Raw genomic sequence first — 14828 nt, 5'->3', positions numbered from 1 at the left:
TTTTAATTTGCTTTTCCCTGATGACAAGTAATGATGAGTATTTTTTCGTGTGCCTGTTGACCATTTGTATGTCTTCTTAAGTGCCTACTTATCTCTTCTGCCCATTTTTTTAAAAGATTTATTTATGTATACAAGAACTGGGGTACAGGCCAGAAGTGCAGAGGATGAGAGGATTCACCAGAGACAGAGTGGGAAACAGAACAGGCAGACTGACTGAAATACACTGCTGAGGGGAGCAGCAGGCAAGTTAGGAGAGGTCTGCTGCGCCATGTGGGTAGCTCCCTAGCCGGGGATCAAACTCGTGCTGCAGTGGCTGCGGACAGCTAATAGGCAGTGTCTTAACCCCTTGCGCCACCAGGAAGGTCCTCTTCTGCCCATTTTTTGATTGGGTAATTTGTTTTGTATTTTGTTGAGTTATATGTGTTCTTTGTGCTCTTGGACATTACTCTTTTGTTGGGCATATGGTGTGTAGATTTTTTCTTTCATTCAGTACAGTGTCTTTTTGGTTTAATGACAGTTTCTTTCACTATGTTGAAGTTTCTTAGTTTGATGTAGTCCCAATTGTTTATCTTCTCTTTTGTTTTTCTTGCTATTGGAGACAAATTCACAAAGACATCACTGAAGCTTATGTCAGTATATTTTGCCTGTTTTCTGCTCTGTGTTTTATGGTTTCAGGTCTTACATCAATGACTTTTATTCATTTTTAGCTTATTTTGTGCATGGTATGAGATAGTTGGTCTAGTTTCATTTATAACATATCAGTCCACTTTTCCCAACACCATTTATTGAAGATGCTTTCCTTTCTCCAGTGTATATTCTTGGCTCTTTTGTTATAGATTAGGTGTGGGTTTACTTCGGGACACTCAGTTCTATTCCATTTGTATCTCTGTGTTTTTGTTTTAGTACTACACTGTTTTGATTATTATAGCTCAGTTGTATATAGTTTGAATTCTAGGGGTGTGATACCATCCTTTTTCCTTTTTATTGTCAGGATTACTTTGACTCCTCAGGGTCTTTTATGCCATATGAATTTCAGTAATGTTCAAGGTCTTTGAATAATTTCATTGAAGCTTAGAGATTGCAGGCCTCCCTGGTGGCGCAATGGGTTAAGCACTGCACTATGAAGCAATCCGCAGCTTCTGCAGCATGAATTTGATCTCCAACCAGCCAGCCCACATGGCGAAGCAGACCTCTCCTGCCTCACCCGCTGCTTCCCACAGCAGTGTATTTCAGTCAGTCTGCCTGTTCTGCTCCCCACTCTGTCTCTGGTGAATCCTCTCACCCCCCAACCCTGCATCCCTGGCCTGTACCCCAGCTCTTGTCTGCATAAATAAATAAATCTTAAAAAAAAAGTTTTAAAAAAATAAACTTAGAGATTGCATTGAATCTACATATTGCTTTGGGTAAGATGACCATTTCATAATGTTAATTCTTCTAATCTATGAGATTAGCAGGGAATCTCTCCTTTTCTCATGTGTCTCGTATTTCTTTTAGCTATATTTTATAATTTTCGTTGTATAGGTCTTCTACCTTCTTTTTTAAGTTTACTTCTAGCTACTTAATTATATTTTGATGTAATTGTAAATGGGATTGTCTTCTTCATCTTTTAGCTCATTGTTTCCATATAGGAATGCAAAAGATTTTTTTTGAATTTGTAACCTATTACTTTGAGGAACTAATTTATTGTCTCAATTTTGTAGTGGAATCTCTAGGGTTTTCTATGTATATTATCATGTCATCGACATACAATGATAGCATTATTTCTTTTCCAATTTGGATTCTTTTTATATCATTTTCTTGCCTAATTGCTCTAACTTGGACTTTCACTACATGTTGAATAGTGGTGGTGAACATGGACATCCTTGTCTGATCTTAATAGGAAAGCTTTCAGTTTTTCACCATTGGAGAAGTATTTTAGCTGTGGGTTTGCATATATGGCACTTTTATTATGTTAAGTTCCTTTTGTAGTGTCTTTGTCTGGTTTTGATATCAGGATGATGTTGGCCTCATGGAATATGTTTGAAAGTATTCCTTCTTAATTTTTTGGGAGAGCGTAAGAAGGATAAATATTAGCTCATCTTTGAAGGTTTGGTAGAACTCATAGGTGAAGCTATCTGGTATTGGACTTTTGTTTTTGGAAGATTTTTGATTACTGTTTCAATTTCCTTGCTTGCTCTTGGTGATAGATAAGGGTTTTTATTTGAGTTGTTTCTTAATGTGAAGTTGAGTTGTATTGCTCATACTTCCTACTACTACTTTTTTTGTGTCCCACATGTTCTGGTATGTTGTATACTTATTTTCATTTGTCTCGAGGTATTTTTTAATTTCTTCTTTGATTTCCTCATTAACCCAGTTATCAACTAGTTGTGTGTTTTTCAGTCTCCATTTATGAAAGGTTTTTCCTGCTCTATTTTTTTTTTAAGATTTATTTATTTTTCACAAGAACCAGGGTACAGGCTAGATGCGTGGGAGGGTGACAGGATTCACCAGAGACAGTGGGGAACAGAACAGACAGACTGGCGAAATACACTGCTGAGGGGAGCAGCGGGTGTGACAGGAGAGGTCTGCTGTGCCATGTGGGACCCTCGCCGGCCGGCCGGGATCAAACCGGCACCGCAGAGGCTGCAGACAGCTTCACAGTGTGGCGCTCAACTGCCTGCGCCACCAGAGGAGGCCCAGTTCCTGCTCTATTTTAATGATTGATTTCTAGTTTGATATAACTATGGTCAGAGAAGATTCTTAGTATGATTTAAATTTTCATACATTTGTTGATATTGTCTTGTGATCCAACATGTGGATAAATCTTGGACAATATCCCATGTGCACTTGAGAAGAATGTGTACTCAGCTTTTGTGGGTTGTAGTGCTTTATAAATGTCTGTTAAGACAAAGAATTTGTATCTTTTTTTTATTTCCTGTCAATTGATCTGTCTGTTGGTGAAAGTGGGTTGTTGAAATTCCCTTCCTTGAATTTGTTTTTTCCAATGTCTGTTTACAGATTTGATAGTAATTGCTTTATGTATTTCGATGCTTCTTTATTTGGTGTCTATATATTGATAAGTGTAAAGTCTTCCTGGTATATTTTCCCCTTAATCATTATATACTGTCCATTCTGTCTCTTGTTTCCTTTTTACCTGGAAATATATTTTATCAGATATAAGTGTGGCTCTCCTTGCATTTTTGGGAATTTCCATTTGCTTCTACGATTGTTTTCCAGCCCTGTAGCCTAAGCCTGTTTCTATCTTTGGAGCTCAGGTGCATTTCCTGGAGACAGTAAGAAGGTGGATTTTGTTTTGTGATCTAGTTAGTCACCTTGTGCCTTTTGATTGTTGAGTTCGTCCGTTTATATTTGGGGTAATTTTTGATATATGAGGGTTTACTACTACTCTTTTGTGCTTAATTTCTGGTTGTAACTATTTCCTTGTTTAATTCTTGTGAACATTCTTCTCTGATTTAGATATGAGCACTTTAGCCAACATTTCATGGAGGTGAGGTCTAGTGTTTTTCAAACTCCTTCACTTTCTGTATATCTAAGAAGGCTTTTTTTCCTCTCTCATATCTGAAGAAAAACTGGCAGAATATTTTTTGGTAGTAGTTTCTTTAAATATTTTGATCACATCATTCCATCCTTTTTTAGCTCATAGTATTTCCTAAGAGAAGTCAGATGTAAGCCTGATAAAGGTTTCTTCATAGTTTATCTTCTAACCCTTAGGAAACTTCAGTAGTCTCTCTTTATCTTGAAATCTTGGAATTTTCACTATCATGTGCCTTACTGTAGGATCCATAACATTTAGGTAACCAGGTGTTCTTTTACCTTCATGGAATTGTATATAGTCTCAACATTTGGGAAGTCTTCCTTTATTATTTCTTTATATTTCCTTCTCTCTCTCTTTCCCTTCTGGAATACCCATTCTTATATTGTCTTTCCTTATGGAATCAGATAATTCTGAAAGTATTTCTTACTGTTTTTCTTTCGTATTTCTCTCTTCCATCAGGATTCTTTATGCATTACTATCTTCACAGTCACTGTGTTCGATCTTTCACTTGGTACATTCTACTTCCAGAGTTTTCTCCTGATTTTTTTTTTATCTCCTCTAATGGTCATTTTACATCCTGCATCTCCATTATTTTTTTTTTTAAGATTTATTTATTTATACAAGAACCAGGGTACAGGCCAGATGTGTGGGAGGGTGAAAGGATTCACCAGAGATAGAGCAGGGAACAGAACAGGCAGACTGACTGAAATACACTGCTGAGGGGGGCAGAGGGTGAGACAGGAGAGGTCTACTGCACCATGTGGGTATCTCACCAGTCGGCCAGGATCAAACCCGCACTGTGGAGGCTGCAGACAGCTTCACAGCACTGCGCTCAACTGCCTGAGCCACCACGGAGGCCCTCCATTATTTTCTTAATTAGAGCTTCTATCTTCCATTCATTAATTTTATATCCCAGGACATTCATTTTCTGAGTTTTCTTGTATATCTGATTAGCTTTTCTGTATTTCCTTCCATGTCTTTGTGGATGGTTTTTGTAGATTGTTCTCTCTTGGTGATGAAGACTTCCTTGAGGACCCAAGGTGCTGGTGTTGTATTCTGCCTCCCCATTATTAGTACTCTCTTTTCATGTGTTCAAATGTCTTGAGGATACAGAACTTCCACTTATAAAGTAGATGATGCTGTATTTCAGGAAGAGCTAATCTCTAACTGCCCCTTCTTGAGTTGGAAGAGGGGTTTGGAGATGTCAATTGCTAGTGAAAGTAGTGTGCAGGGGAAGCTCATACTTGTGGTACTAGTGATAGCCCTCTTCTCTGGGGATCAGACCCTCATCTTTGCAGTCTATGGGCCAGGCTTTCTATGCAACTTGTGGTGCTTTCAAGTGCAGCTTCACTGTATCAGCTCTAGTCCCAAGATAAGTGGGAGAAGGTGCTCCTTTGTCTACTTTACTGGGGACCCTGTCTACATTGCTCACCCTAGCACTTTCACACATCTCTCCCCAGCTCTCATAGTAAGCAGCTCTGCCCTCCCCATAATACCCTATCACAGGAGCTTGAGTTTAACCCACAGTTTCTGCCCTGGCCACTGTCTACAATCACCCTTCATCATGCTACCCACCTTTTGCTCTAGAGTGAAATTTTTTCAATGTATCTTCTTCTGCTGACAGTCTTTGGTTTCTGATGTCCAGGTGATGCTTTCCTTTGACCCCAAGTCGTGGGATCCTCTGAGTCCAGTGCCCATCTGAACTAGTTTAGATTGTCTCCTGGGAGCAAAGCAGGAGACCACCTCTGATGCCATCTTCCCCTGTCTGTTCTTGCCACCAAATATTCTGTCATTGGTTTTTAATCTTTCTTCAAAAACAGGAGATGAGTTATATCCAGGCACAGATTTGTACATGGCAGCTCTCATCTGTTTTTCTTTCATAGATTATCTTTGTTTGGGTGTAATTTGGTTGTGAATATGTGGAGAAGGCTAGTTTCCTTGGTGAACTCTCTAAATTTAAAAATCTTTAAGAGCCTCAGGATATGACTCTAGATCTTTTGAAACAGGGTATTGGAAGTATGTTTGGGGATCCTGCAAGAACCCTTGGAAATAGGTTAGTTAAAAACCATTGAAGGTTCTTAAATATTACTTGACCCTAGGTAAATGACCTTGCCTATCCTGGCAGATGGCTGGAAAGGTTAAAAAGAGCCTCTAAACTGGGGAGATCAGTGGTTGAGAAAATCGAAAATGGAGATTAAGTGAACTTGTATATACTGTACGCTGAGAATCCCTACTCTCCCTTCAATTCCCAAACCTTCTTCCTTGACTTTCACAACTCTGGCAGCCAGGCCTCACCCTCTAGGTAGGAGGAGATTAGGTGAGGTTTAATTCAAGAGTAAAAATGAGAGTAAGACTTTAGAGCAGCTTTGCAATATTTCCCCATCCATTTCAACATGCATGGTGCTTTCAATCTCTGGGTGAATTTTTTTCTGGTACTTGGATGATAATTATTTGACATGATTTAAAATTAATTCTTATCAAATTGTAGTTTGTTATTGATAGTTGTTTTCAGGTTACCCTTTCCTTTCTTCATTTCTCCTTTCTCTTTCCTTTTTTTTTTAAAGATTTATTTTTTTAATTTATACAAAAGCTGGGATACAGGCCAGAGGCATGGGAGGGTGAGAGGATTCACCAGAGACAGAGAGGGGAGCAGAACAGGCAGACTGATCGAAAGCACTGCTGAGGGGAGCAGCGGGCGCGACAGGAGAGGTTTACCATGCCATGTGGGAATCTCCCTGACTGGCTGGGAATCGAACCCGTGCTGCAGAGGCTGCGGACAGCTTCATAGCGCTGCGCTCAACCCGCTGCGCCACCAAGGAGGCCCTCTCTTTCCTTTTTTACCTTTTTAATAGCTGTTTCAATTTTTTTTTCTTCTTACCTCTGCTTTCTTCTTTTCAACCTTTCCACCCTCCTTGGTTGTTCACCTACATAATTCGAAATAATGAAGAATATAATTAAATTTATGAGAAAATTAGCACAAATTAATGGATAGTGTACAACCACAACGTAATTTGTTTTTCCACTGATGTACTTAATTTGGTTACATAGAGTATTTAGTAAAAAAATGTTGCTTGGTTGATGTTGCCTGAATTAGTAATGCTGTATAATTAACAAATCAGTTGTTTACATGAAAACTGTTTTATCATACTTTAAATGCTTTCTATAAAGTTGTTTAAATGTTTTCTTATTTACACTGCTCATTACAGCACAAAACTTTTTAAACATATTGGCAGTGTCTGAATTATTATTGATTCCATCAGTCCGTTTATTATGAAACATGATTCTGTGAGCCAGTGGAGGCCTATTCTTATTTATTTTCTTATATCACAGAACAGCTTTCCTTTAATATACTGTAAATCAAGTTAATAAAAGAGACTAAAGCAGTCTAAAGAAACTATATACTTTAAGATATGATTGGCACCTGTTCTGTTTTAGTTTAAAAACCATTACTGTTGCTATATTAATATTTACTTAAACATATAGATAAGAAAGAATTCAAACACTTCACTAAATGTGTTTGAAATTTTGAAGTACATTTTTTTAAAAAGATTTATTTATTTATGCATGCAAGAACTGGTTTGTAGGGCAGAAATGTGGGGGGTTAGAGGAATCACCAGAGACAGAGCGGGGAGCAGAGCAGACAGATCTACTGAAGTACACTGCTGAGGTCTGCTGCACCATGTGGGTCAGCTCCCTGGCCAGTCTGGATGGAATGTGTGCTGCAGTGGCTGGCAATAGCCTGACAGCGCTGACTTGAACCCCTGCACTACCAGGGAGCACCCATGAAGTACATCTTATAAAAACATGTAATAACATAGCTTTGACTTGGTATTTTAATATTCTTTAAGGAAAAACAACTGTTGCCCTTTTATCATTATGGAAATATCCTGATTTTGAGGACTTATAAATAATAATGGCTCACAAAGCAAACCTAAGCTCATTTTCTAAAAAATAAAAGCCAAGGGGTAGGACAACTCAGATTTATATTTATACCAAATCATGCCAAGACCTGATTTAACTAGTGTTTCTTGTCTGGGTTTCAAATATACTTATAACTTTGACATACTTAATATAAAGTTAGTGTCTTTGATGTGTTTTTCCCCCTTCTTTTAAAAGTTGTAGACGTGGTCCATTCATAGGCGTGTATGTCTGTGTTTTGCTTGTGTAATAGTTAATTGTTCTGTGGCAAGAATATTGTCAGCCTGGCAGCTGATAAAAGCTGAAATACATGGTAACAAAAATAAAAAAGTTCAGAGCAAGAAAATGTAAACACTAAAATCTTGCATTGAAATAAAGGCTTCAGTTTTAGTGAACATGTTAGAACAGGAAAAGTGAATGTTGGAGTTCAGTTCAACAAGTGTGGATTGTACAGTACTTGGAAGTTGAAGACTTACGAAGCAACTAGATCTGTAAGTTTAAAACTTGTCAAGCAGCAACTATTACTTAAATCAATGAAATACAAACAATAGTTGGATTAAAGGCGGCAGCCTATTGGCTCATGTTTCATTGCTACTTCCCTTCTTTCTTTGCTCAGTTCCTTCCAGTTTATGATTAACTTTCCTTTTGTTGAAACATTTTTGGTATACAACAATGTGCTGTGTCATTGATAAGGAAATTATGTAGAGAAGAAATTAAAGTGTAGAATGTAAAAATCAAATTCTGTACATGTTAGTACTATGTGTATATTCCTCTGTTTATGTAAGTTTGAGATGGTTTATTGCTGTCATACTATATATTGAGTTTTGTTTTCTCATTTCCTTTCTGTGTCTTGAATACTTTCCCAAGTCATTAAAATTCCTACAAAGCAGCATTTTAATAGCTGTATCATAATGTCATGTAGATATATCATAATTTATTCAACTTAATTGCTTTTGTTGGTCATTAGGATTGTTTCTAATTTATTTCATAATTGTAAGTATCATTCCCATGAACATAAATTCACATAGCTTATCTGTAAAATGGGCCTCCCTGGTGGCGCAGGCAGTTGAGCACCACACTGTGAAGCTGCCTGCAGGCTCTGCAGCGCAGATTTGATCCTTGCCAGCCGGTGAGAATCCCACATGGCTCAGCAGACCTCTCCTGTCTTGCCCACTGCTCCCGTCAGCAGTGTATTTCATCAGTCTGACTGTTATATTCTCTGCTCTGTCTCCAGTGAATACTCTTACCCTCCCGTGCATCTGGCCTATACCCCAGTTCTTATATAAAAATAAATAAATCTTTTTTTTAATAAATTTTATTTTTATATTCCCCATACAATTGCAATCCCCTTATTTTGACCCCAATCCCTCCCATCCCCTCCCTACCCACCAACCCCCATAGAGTGTCTCTTGTTCATAGTTGTTTGTTGATTTTGATATTTTCTTTCTTACAGTTATTCTTTTTCCTGGTCCCTTATTTAAGTTTTCTAGATTCCTGCTATGAGTGAGACCATCCGGTATTTTTCTTTTTCTTTCTGGCTTATTTCGCTGAGCATGATCCCTTCCAGCGCCATCCATGTTGCTGCAAATTGCATGTGTTTATCTTTTTTGAATGCTGAGTAATATTCCATGGTGTATATGTACCACATCTTCTTGATCTAGTTATCTATTTTTGGGCATTTGGGTTGTTTCCAAAGCTTCGCTATTGTAAACAGTGCTGCTCTAAACATAGGGGTGCAGGTGCTCTTTGGAATTGATGTTTCTGTGTCCTTTGGGTAAATATCTAGGAGTGGAATTGCTGGATCATATGGAATCTCTATGGTTAGTAGGTCAAGAAATCTCCACACAGCTCTCCATGGTGGTTGGACCGGTTGGCACTCCCACCAACAGTGCAGGAGAATTCCTTTTTCTCCACATCCTCGCCAACATTTGTTGTTGCTAGTTTTTTTAATATGTGCCATTCTCACTGGTGTAAGATGGTATCTCATGGTAGTTTTGATTTGCATTTCCCTGATTACAAGTGATGTTGAACATTCATTCATATGCCTGTTGGCCATTTGCATTTCCTCTTCAGAGAAGTTTCTTTTTAGCTCTTCTGCCCATTTTTTGACTGGATTTTCTTTGTTTTTGTTGAGTCTCATCAGCTCTTTGCAGATTTTTGTGATCAGTCCTTTATCATTAGTGTTGTGTGCAAAAATGTTCTCCCAGTCGGTGGGGTTTCTCTTTGTTTTTGTTATTGTCTCTTTTGCTGTGCAGAAGCTCTTTAATTTGATGTAGTCCCAGCTGTTTATCTTTGCCTTCACTATCACTGCTTTGGGTGATGTGTCTGTAAAGATGTCTTTGATGTGCATATCACGTAGTGTTTCGCCTATATTTCCTTCTATGTATTTTATGGTTTCAGGTCTTATGTCTATTTCTTTAATCCATTTTGAGTTGGTTTTTGTGCATGGTGTTAGGTAGTAGTCAAGCTTCATTCTTTTGCATGTAGCGACCCAGTTTTCCCAGCACCATTTATTGAACAAACTTTCTTTGCTCCAATGTAAATCTTTTTTTTTTTAAAAAAAAGCTTATCTATACAAAATATAGTCTGTGTAAAACTATTTTTTTAATTAATTAATTAATTTATACAAGCCCTGGATACAGTCAGAAGCACGGGAGGGTGAGAGAATTCACCAGAGCCAGAGCGGGGAACAGAACAGGCAGACTGACAAAATACAGTGCTGAGGGGAGCAGCGGTAGCGGCAGGAGAGGTCTGTCGCGCCATGTGGGACCCTTGCCTGTGGCCAGGGATCAAACTGGCGCTGCAGAGACTGTGGGCAGCTTCGCAGCCCAGTGCTCAACCGCTGCACCACCAGGGGAGGCCCTGTGTAAAACTCTTTATAGAAAACTCTGACTTTAGTGGAGTCAAGCATTGGGTAATTTTCTCAGTTCTCTTATTCCAACTGTACCACATGTATGGTTTCCCTTCTCTGTTAGACACAGGCATGTTGTGTTGATCTCATAATACAGTGACTGTCAGTGATTGAAGGTGCAGTCTGACATAATATGAAACTCTAACCTCATATCTAAAGATTTCCCTTGCCCAGTTTGGAACCAGGCTTTTATGACACATGTCATCTAAAGTGGGGAGACCTTACTAAGTTTTCACGTGTACCTTTTCCTACTCCAGAGCTTAGAATTCTGCATAACTTGATTGACTTCTAAGATATCTTGCCCCAGTTTTTTTTTTTTTTTTTTTTCCCCAGGCCTTATTCCTCTGGTATAGAGGCCTAATGAAGGGATTAGGGGAGAAAAGCAAGTATCTCTACTTCACCACCAATATTTGTTGTCCCTGCTTTCATTGCTGCTACTTCTTTGGCCAATTCTTACTGGTTTGAACGCTCTTTATAACCTACAAGCAGCCAATTTCCCCTCTTGCAGTAGCCCTAACTTCTACACAGGAGCCTCTTGGAGCCGTGCCTCCTCACTTTGCTTGCTTCTTTTTAGGATGTGTGTTGATTATAATTTGGCCTTTTTGAAAGCCTTAAAATTATTGGCATCTTTTTTTAGAATATAAAGTGCTGAATGTCTTTTTTACTTTCAGATTTAGGTGTGAATCATTGGTCCTTCTAGAACTGCATACACTATTTTGTTTCAAATGTTAAGCATTTTTCCCTCTGCTGTTTTAAATGCCAACATAATTTTTCACTGATAAAAACATTTTTTGCATCATCTGCATAGTAGATTCACAGTAGGATAACAAAAGTATCAGCACCCAGCAAAGCATCTGTTAACAAAACAAAAAATCTTTTCTGCTCGAGCAAAAATTAGTGGTTGTTTTAGCCCACTGACTTCCTCAAACATCCTCCCACAGTAAGAGTCCCATATTTGTAGACCATTTCCAGCTCTGCACCCACTTTTGCAAGGAAAGTTTTAGTGGAACATAGACTACTCATTCACTTCTGTATTGCCTATGGCTACATTCATGCCACAACCTCAGAATTGTGTACTTGGATCTGACTGTTTGCCTTGCAAAGACCAAAATATTTACTATCTGATGATTTATAGAGAACGTTTTCCAATTTCTGTTTTCCTTTAGAATTCTTTCTAAAACATAGATCAGATATACTGTTATTCTCCTTAGAAATATCAAATAGCTTTTTACTGCTGACAGGATGTATTCACAAATCTTTTAGCTTTATAATCAAATATTTTTGCAATACAGAATCATATCACTAAGTCAGTTTCAAATTCAATATTTATTACTGTTTTCAGTGAAGCAGCATGAAATCTAGAGTTTCAGACAGGCAGCTTGCAGATTGAATTTGGCCCCAGACTTATTTGGTTGGGCCCAAATCATGGTTTGGTTTTATTTTATTAAATTAAAAAAAAATCTATGTACTTGACAAGTCAGGAGTTCTGACAACTCTTCCTCCATAGCTGTCAGTATAACAGTCTATTAGCACTGAGTAGCTACTGCCTCCTGCATATCGGGCAGTGCCTTCCACCTCTGCTCATCCTGTGCTGTTTGCATATATATGCAAACCCAGACCCCTTCAGTCATGCATGTTACCTACTCTGGCCCCCATAGATATTTGAGTTTACAACCTTGAACCTAGTTATAGTGAACTACCTCATGGTCACATCATCCATCTTGTCCTCATTTAATATATACTTACAGGAGTTTTTACTAATTAGCATAATTGTTATTGCACAGAGTATTCGCACAGCATTCTAAGACTGTCTGCATGAGATAGGTTGTCTGAATGTATATGGTCAAGTCATTTTATTTTGAACTCAAAAGGCATTAATTCCCAAACATTTTTATAGTTTCCTTTAAAAGTAAATCAACAAATAGCTTCAAAAGAAAATAACACTACTTCTTTGGGTGTTCAGGTAGAAGGATGGTTTCTTCTGCCTCAGGATATGCTTTGGGGAAGATACTTGCAATTTAAGGAATCTTAAGTGGAACAACTTCAAAATACTTTGCTATAATATGTTCTGAAAGGCAATTAAGTCTTGACATGCAAAGACATGTGAATGTAGCATTCTAAAAGAACTATGGAAGTTTTTTCTTTCACTGTAGGGTCCCTTAGGTAATTTGTTGTTAGTTGAATGTTTGAAAAACACTGTCTATAATAAATAATGCAATTACCAAAAATTGTATTATCTTCTCACTTGCACATAATTAATATTCTTTCTTTCAGCTGGATATGTCAAGTGACCAGATAGCTGCCAATATCCAGGCAGTTATCAATGAAGTTTGTAAACATAGACCACTAAATTTGGGTAAGTGATTTGCTGGAGTAGATTTCCTTACTACTCCAGTAATGATTTAAAAATGTAAAATATTGAGAAATCCAGTTAACATCTAACTACAGCAGCAATAGTATTTCTAAGGATTAAATAAAATTGGATTCTCCAAATGATTCTTAATTACCTTATTAATAAGTTGTAGTTGTTTAGAGAGGAGACCACTTTAATGTTAATAAAGAATATATTCTGAAATCTTTGTAAATTCCCACATTATTTTACCATTAAACATAATAAAATTTGACAAAAAGCTGTAACTCCTAGCCTTTTAACTTAGAAAAGTGTTAACTAAAATCTAAAACCATTTATGAAATGATATTTTGAAATCAGACCATTTATTGGTACTGGCACTGGCACTAACAATTGACTTTCTTAATCCTATTTATTTCAGAAAAGAAACAAGATTTTTAATCATGTCACAAGAGTCATGTCTTATTATAATTAGGGTGATTATGGAGTATAATGAAACGTGGTCAAGATGTAGAAGTTGTGTAGTAGGCTAGGAACCTCTCCAGTGACCTTATCATTGTATTACATGCCATTCACATTCTTTCCACAGACAAATTTCACTCCCAGCTGGTTAAAGCCAAGCAAGGGTCCATTACACTCAATTGACAGTTCACTTATAGGCTTACCATTACAGGAATCTGTCAGCTTTTGCTTTATAAACAAGTATATAATTAAACATAATTCTAAATGATTTTTCACCTTCTTTGGGAGTTAAACACATGGATGAATGTGTACCTCATTTGTTTGTGTATGGATCCTTATATTCCACAGAGAATTTTGATTTCTCTAAAGGGGAGCCTCTGAGACTATAGCATAAGTCGACGGATGGAAAGTAAATCTTTCAAAGCTGTGGAGTTAACTTCTTTTTGCCATTTTAAATTAAGTCCCTTAATGTTTTTCTTATTGAAAGCTTTTTAATTTTTTAGAGAATTTTCTAACTGTTTGGTAACACAGAGGTAGCAGCTGTACTGTTTTAGGTAAATATTTAGAATATTGCCATCAAATATAAATATCACCACCTGCTCACTTCACTGTTGACTTTGCAATAAAGTAAATTCTAGGTGATTATCTTCTGGAAGAGAAAAATGAATTTTTGGTGAATATATGTTGTTTCAAGGATAAATCTCTAATATTCTAGAGTACAGCTAGTTTGTCTTCCACTCTAGAAATGATCTTCCTTTTATAATTCAAAATATTAGTTCAGTAAACCAGTACTTCTCAAGTGAAAATATAACAAGTCCTGTAAGCTTTCTTGCTGTATGTTTACATTTGTTCCTTTGGTATCCATGGCATAAAATGAAAGTTGGTTCTTATCTTTGTTTTCAGGACCCTTTGTGATACGGGCTTTCCTTCGAAGTTCAACAAGTGAAGGTTTGTTACTAAAGATGGAGCCGCTGTTGCCTAAAGAAGCAGAAACTAAAGGAAATAATAAAGTACCTGCCTAACAGTGCTGCATTGTGAAGTTATTCTTGGTAATTAAAAAGCAACAGAGAGGGCCTCCCCTGTGGCGCAGCGGTTGAGCTCTGGGTTGCGAAGCTGCCCGCAGCCTCTGCCGCACTGGTTTGATCCCCAGCTGCTCCCCGGCCACCGGAGGAGGGTCCCATATGGTGCAGAGACCTCTCCTGCCGCCCACTGCTCCCCTCAGCAGTGTACTTCTGTCCTTCTGTCTGCTCTGCTCCCCGCTCTGGCTCTGGTGAATTCCCTCACCCTCCTGCGCTTCTGACTGTATCCAGTGCTTGTATAAATAAATAAAAATAAATCTTTTTTTTAAATAAATAAATAAATAAATAATAAAAAGCAACAGAGAAAATTATAAAACTAATTTCTACATTTGGTATTTTATTTTTTAATCATCAGACTTGAAAGTGAATTTTAACATTGGAAAATCTTATGACATTTTCAAACATAAGAAAATAAAATTTTCATTATGTCTGAACTTGCCTTCTATTTCCTGGTAAAGTTTCATCCTAAAAATTCAGCTTCTGCCTGCTGGCAATTGTAGCAGCAATTTCTCTCTTATAATTTTCCCTTGAGAGTCCTACCATCTGAGGGAAAAGTAGTACCCCCAAATTCCC

General features: G+C 37.6%; 1 protein-coding gene across 1 annotated transcript in view; it reads left to right on the top strand.

Annotated features, from left to right (window-relative positions):
* The window catches only part of MRPL1 (mitochondrial ribosomal protein L1), a gene marked incomplete at both ends in the record, with an annotated part of 76872 nt that extends 62674 nt beyond the window's left edge, over positions 1 to 14198 (top strand). Inside the window, 2 exons of the mRNA XM_084233487.1 lie at positions 12639 to 12720; positions 14080 to 14198. Of these exons, the coding sequence (XP_084089613.1) occupies positions 12639 to 12720; positions 14080 to 14198 (201 nt within the window). The remainder of the gene's footprint in view (positions 1 to 12638; positions 12721 to 14079) is intronic.
* Between the last annotated feature and the right edge of the window lie 630 nt (positions 14199 to 14828).

The sequence above is a fragment of the Talpa europaea genome (genome assembly GCF_964194135.1).
Source record: "Talpa europaea genome assembly, chromosome: 5".
NCBI classification, from domain to species: domain Eukaryota; kingdom Metazoa; phylum Chordata; class Mammalia; order Eulipotyphla; family Talpidae; genus Talpa; species Talpa europaea.
Note: the sequence above shows the minus strand (reverse complement) of the source record. Positions and strands in the feature narration are given on the sequence as shown.